We start from the raw sequence: 6,106 nt of genomic DNA, 5'->3' as shown, positions 1-6,106 counted from the left end.
CCACACAACACCCAAAGAGGATGCGTGACAATGAAGACTAGGATGCCACCATCTAGGCATAGGGCAGATGTCATGCAAAATAAGCTGTGGCCCAAGGGTAAACAATTCAGGTGCAAAGTTGTTCCATGTGACATTCTAACTGAGCAGCAGCAACTCAAGAAATGTCACCATGGGCCTTTAAAAAAATAATAACTCCATAATGTATGAAAACTGGTAATGCAGCTGCTGGGGCCAAAATGAGGGGGAGGTTTATTATCAACTACCTCCTTTGCACCCCCTTCGTTCCCTTGAAACTCAAGGTGATACCTTAAAAGGACCCCTGACCATTAGGTCCAGTTGTGACTGACTCTGGGGTTGTGGTGCTCATCTCCCTTTATTGGCCGAGGGAGCCGGTGTACAGCTTCCAGGTCATGTGGCTGCATGACAAAGCCACTTCTGGCGAACCAGAGCAGTGCATGGAAATGCCGTTTACCTTCCCGCCAGAGCGGTACCGATTTATCTACTTGCACTTTGATGTGCTTTCGAACTGCTAGGTTGGCAGGAGCAGCGACCGAGCAATGGGAGCTCACCCCGTCGCAGGGATTTGAACCGCCGACCTTCTGATCAGCAAGTCCTAGGCTCTGTGGTTTAACCCACAGCGCCACCCGCTTTGGGTTTAAATACTCAAAAGTGATTGGCTTCTGTAAACTCCATACTTTCCTCAGCTGGGTAAATGTTACTCATTATGGCTGCTGAGACTCCACACTAGAAGGGAGGGGGGAGAAAATCTTCATACCAGAGTATACCTTCCTAAGTAGTTTTTCCTCGGAGGATCTGAGGCAGTAAAGGAAGCGTGTTAAGTCAGAATCTGCAAGACCCAGCATGAAAGGGGTGGTCAAATTTCTTCAGGTGAGCAGGTTTATGACAAGAGCAAAAAAATTAAAATTAATGGCCACATGGCTGAATGGCAGCAATTGTGTTTTCCCCTGGAGAGAGGAAGGGAGGTGGAGAGGACGGAGAAGAGGAGAGACATGTCTGAGAACTCCATGACAGCCTAAAAATGCCAAGGCTCAAAACATCAGGAAACTGAAGAAGGGAAAAGAAAAAAAGAGAAATGTTTAAATAAATGCCTGGGAGAAGTCTCTCCTTTTTATTTACCATATTCTGCATGTACAGTACTCTCTCTCTTTTCTTTGCATGTTAGGCATGAACTCATAACTGAATTAAAAAAACACACACATACAAAATTTACACTTGGAATTTTGCAAACTTACTACACTTTGCAGAATTGAAAGAAGCAGGTTGTGGGTTTTTTGTATGTTTGTCAATACAAGGTGGCACATATTATACTGAACAGTGCCTACCCCAACCTCCACAGAACTGTTTTCTAAAGGCCGTTTCGACTCCCTTGTACCACATCAGGCTCTCCTGTCCACGTGTTTTAAGGCATTTTCCCCTGCCCTCAGCAGCAGTGTGCTACACAGAGGCAGCTTTTCTTTTGTATTATACGAAAGCAAGAAGATTCCGTTCTTCTTTTGTAAAGTAAAGACCAGAAGCTGGAGCTAAAACTCCCTCTGCCCCCTGCAATTTCTGACATGCTTCTCCCCTTTGAACACTGTCAAGTTTAAAAGGAGAATGATTCCCCCCCCCCCCGAGAAATTAGTCACCCTTCCAAGTTTCCACTTTTTGGGAAGAAAAAAAAACCCCGCAAAAAAACCAAAAACAGGCTTGCTGTCCTTCACAGTAAAAATCTACGTCTTAGAAAATATTTGGGGGGAAAAACAAATTAACCAGAGCAGGTGGAACTGCTAAAGCCATTAAAAGTATATAAATATAAACTGATCCTCACTGCAGTATCAGTGAGGAAAGCTGCGGGTAGGCTGCTTTTTAACATTGACAACAACGAAATCGCACAAGAGACAGTAAACACTTGTTAACCATTCGGAAGATTGTAAACGCCGATCTTGCTTGTTCGGCTCCCATCTGCCCTGACCGCTCTCAGCTTCAATCTTAAGCTCACTCCACCCCGAAGAACTTAAGCATTACAAAGCTTTTGGTTTTCATTTTATTTTCAGCCATTTACTTTGGCCTTAAGAACTTCAACAAAAAGACACTCACCATTCTTAAGAGAGAAAATTTTTTAAAAAAGGAAGAAGAAAACATCCAAAAGTCAACGGACTCGTGGACACTACAGAAATTCAGTTCGGCTAAAGGTCTGGAAGGTGAGTATGAGACAGCACGAGGCCTTTCACAGTAAAACAAGGGACAGCTAGCCAGGAGAAGAATGGTAGCATCCTGTCTTTTCATCATGGGAAGAAGATGTGGCTAAGAAGGGGGTGGGGAGAGAAATATCCCGGATCTTACAGAACATAAACCGAATCCTCCCAATTCAGTATAAAAGGCATGTAGGCACCATCTGACAAATCTTGAAATTCAAGGAGGCAAAGGAAAACAAAACAACGCATTGCCTTTGCAATACTGAGGCTGGATCTTACACATACAGCAGAACGATGCGGCAGAATGAGTTTTACCACTGGGGGGGGGGGGGAGAACTGTCCTTTTCTGAATGCTCCTCTCCCCCCCCCCTTTTAATATAATATATATATATATATATATATCTTAAACCAATCACTTTGCCTCCTGGAAAACAACAAGGCTAGCACAATGGAGAGAGGGACTGGGCTACAATCTCACTCCCAGGTGTGCTAGGCTTTCTGTGTGCAGGGAGGCAAGTTGTAGTGTGTGTTCGTGCGCATGGATTCAAAAAAGGTAGGTTCTCCCACCTGCAATCTGGAGCAGTACGGCTCTTTCTGCCACCTCATTCTGCTGCAGAGGAAACGATTCAGTTTTTCCAGACTCTCAGCGGGGCTCACTCTCACAAATAAATGGCTCAAGGCTAGCAAACACATTCGGTTCATGTTTCCAATTTATTATTATGACTTCTTTAAGGATTCCTTCCTTCTCCTGCAATCTTTGAGTGGGGAAACCCAAATCAGTAGGTCTTTGGGTATTGGAAGATGTAAAAAAAAAAAAGTAAGGGGGGGGGGAAGGCAAAGGTCTTCATTCTAAAGCCCCACAGTGGAGTGGGGGAGAGAACAGCAGCAGCAGTCTGGTGAGCAGAAGGGGAGCAGGAGGGCTAAGTATCAACAATAAACCATTTCTGTGGTGGGCTGGAGGTGGGCAATGGTTTGCCCCGACAAACCGGCTGCTGGAAAGGTCAAGGGGGAAAAGGATGGTAAAACACCACTGAAAAAAAAAGGTACCAATTCCCCCCTCTCCAGTCATTTTTAGTAAGGTAACCCTCTTCCTCGACCTCCTCTTGGAGGCAATCTACTCTGCCCGCGAAAGGCTTTTCCGTAAGCAGCGGATTGGACCGGGTTCCCCCACGTGTGACTTGTTCCTGTGTCACTAGAACTAGCGTTTGCCACTCCCACCTCACTGTAGTTGTGAATTTTGGCCTCTGCGTGCACCAGTGTGTTGTTGCTCCCCTCGGTGGCTTTGATGAAGGACTGGCCAACGGCAGAATGCATCCCTAAGGGGATCCGGGCAAAACGGAGATCCTGGTCCCCCGGGAACTGAACCGATCCTGCGCCCTGGTAGCTGCTTGACTCCCCGAGGTGACTTGCGGAGCCCAGAAATGTCCTACTTTTCCCCAAGGTCTGAGGCGACGTCTCCGCTGTTAAAGTCTGGCTGGAGTTCCGCTCGTCGACGTCGAAGCTGCTTCCCTCGGTCCCGTCGGTGCTGTAAGTCCTGGATGAGCTTTGTGATTGGGTATAATCCGAGGAAGGCATCACAGCTTGGGCTTCGTGCTCTGGGTGGCTCGGCAGCCCTGCCTCTTGCTGGGATAAAAGGTGGAGGAGGGCGGCCGTCACGGCCGGGTTAAAGTCCTGAGCTGCGTTGGAGATGTTCTCCTCGGCCAGGCTGGGCGGCGGCGGCGGCAGCGGCGGAGGTCCTGGAGGCTCCGGGGGTCTCTTCTCTGGTGGGAGAATGTGAGGACAGGCTGTGGAATGGTTACTTCTTTTAAACACCGTCTTAAAAGTCACACGTGAACAAACATCAAAACATTTCAGGCACGGACTCATGGGGAGGGAGCCATAGCACATGCTCTGCGTACAAAAGACCCCAGGTGACCGCCCGCTAGAAGGCTCTGAGATAGCAAGGCTTGACAGGCCTCTTCCCGAGATCTTTGAGAGCTGCAACTAATGGTAGCAGGTACAGAATTCTAAGCAGGGCAAGGTGTGTGTACTCTTGATGTTTTTAAAGGAAAAGAAACAAAAACAAAACTTAATTAACCAAGGAAACCCACATTGTGTGACATGAATAGAAAATGGAAAAATGAATGGAAAATGGAAAAACGAAAAAAAGGTTATTCTATTTACTTCATATTACAGTCATACTTTGGGTTACAGACGGTCCAGGTTTCGTTTTTTTGGGTTACGGACCCGCTGAAACCCGGAAGTACCAGAACGGGTTACTTCCGGGTTTCAGGGATCGCGCATGCGCAGAAGCACCGAATTGCAACCCGCACGTGTGCAGACGCGCCGCTGCAGGTTGCGAATGCTGCGGGTTGCAAATGTGCATCCCACACGGATCACGTTCGCAACCCGAGCGTCTGCTGTACTATGTTCATTTTACTATGGCTAGTCATGGGGAGCTGCAAAGCCCTAGGCAGAGCCCCAAAGTCCCAGCCGCAGGAAATAAGGCTGAGCCCCTCCTTTGGCATCTGAGAATTCAGCAAATATTGCCAACATGCTTTTGAGAGCATCTCTGCAAACAAAAGGAGTAGAAACGTGCTCCTTTAAAAAGCAAACGAAAGGAAGAAAACTTGTGCCTTCACCCAGGTGGGGTGGGGTAAGATTTCCTCTTAACCTAATTCCTTCTAGCTTAGCCACAGACTCAAAAAGAATTTCTAGGAGTTTCCATCCTATTCTCAGGGTGCATTATGACATTTAAAGATGAAAGTTATGGTACGTTAAACATGCACGCAGTGTAGCAAGCAAAGAGGTATGAGAAACACTTGATCAAAACATTCAGGGTGGGGGGAAACCCACATGGTGGAAAGCCTCCCATGACTATCATTTCAGAATGCGGGGCGGGGGGGGGGGAGAACTGCTTATTTAAAATGCTTTCTTTACACATGGAAAGACAGCACAGGCAGTACAAGTGCTCTAGCCCTGCCTTCTCATTGCCATGTCAGCTTCTTACATGTATGGAAGTTTAGGCCTGGAGAATATTTACGAAGTCAGCCCCCAAATTGCTTTCTAATGTGGTAGAATCCACATGAGATTGTCTGTCTGAATGTCGGAACCAGCCCTGTGTGATAGGTCTTACAGTGGCTGTCACTACTTAAACTCAGGTGGCAATTCTGATGTGCAAATGGCTTCCTACTCTTAAAGCAGATTGTATTATTGTTTGGCCTTAACGCAGGAGGGAGCAGCCTGACCAAGAACTTCTGACGGGGATTTTGCTGCCAGATTCCACACACACTCAAGAGACGACTACCAGGCTTGGTTAAAGAATATTCAAAGTGCTTTTTATTTACCGCTTGGAAAGCCCCAACATCCTTTCCCTCCTTATGTCCCAGGAGCAAGAGGGGGGGATGCTGCGATTATTTACCTGTAGTTTCCTCCTGAGGCAAAGTGGGGGTCTTCCGCGGCCCCCGCAGCTCACTGCTCTTCTCCCCATTGTTCTCCTCCGCGTTTCCTGCCGGCTCCTGGGTCTTGATGAGCTGGCTCAGCAAAACCGCCAGCATGCTCTGCATGTCTCCCTGAGTGTTCGCCACTTCCGGGGTGGCTTGCTCTTCTGACGGCTGGGCTGGCGGGGGCGGCTCCTCAACTGTTGCTTCCTCTTCGGACGCTTTCTGAGAGTCCTGTGGCTGCGTGGTGGCTTCATTGAGTGCATTGATGGACTGGTTGAGGGCTTCCAGCTGTTGCTGCATCTCTGGGTTTGAGTGGATGTTGAGCAGCTGAGCCATCTGCGGGACGCTAAGGTCCGTCTGGCTCTGCAACAAGTTCAGCAAGACAGCCAGCTCGCTCTGATTCAGCTGCTGCGTGATGTCACCCAGGCCTGCTGTAAACGCCAAGGAAAGCCGCCAGAGGACAAAAACAAAACAAAACAGAGTGTTAGG

General features: G+C 47.9%; 1 protein-coding gene across 4 annotated transcripts in view; it reads right to left on the bottom strand.

Moving 5' to 3' along the window:
* Positions 1-1,096: 1,096 nt before the first annotated feature.
* CDK12 (cyclin dependent kinase 12) overlaps positions 1,097-6,106 on the bottom strand; it is a 31,863-nt gene continuing 26,853 nt past the window's right edge. The window contains exons 13-14 of one of the 4 annotated variants that reach the window (XM_083469431.1): positions 5,596-6,048; positions 1,097-3,979 (exon numbers count right to left, since the gene is read on the bottom strand). In XM_083469431.1, the coding sequence (XP_083325557.1) occupies positions 3,267-3,979; positions 5,596-6,048 (1,166 nt within the window). In that variant the 3' untranslated portion in view covers positions 1,097-3,266. The remainder of the gene's footprint in view (positions 3,980-5,595; positions 6,049-6,106) is intronic. The other 3 variants (XM_083469433.1, XM_083469432.1, XM_083469434.1) reach the window with 3 other exon arrangements.

The sequence above is a fragment of the Podarcis liolepis genome (assembly GCF_965112155.1).
Source record: "Podarcis liolepis genome assembly, chromosome: 13".
Lineage (NCBI taxonomy): Eukaryota > Metazoa > Chordata > Lepidosauria > Squamata > Lacertidae > Podarcis > Podarcis liolepis.
This window is presented reverse-complemented; position numbering and strand designations above follow the sequence as displayed.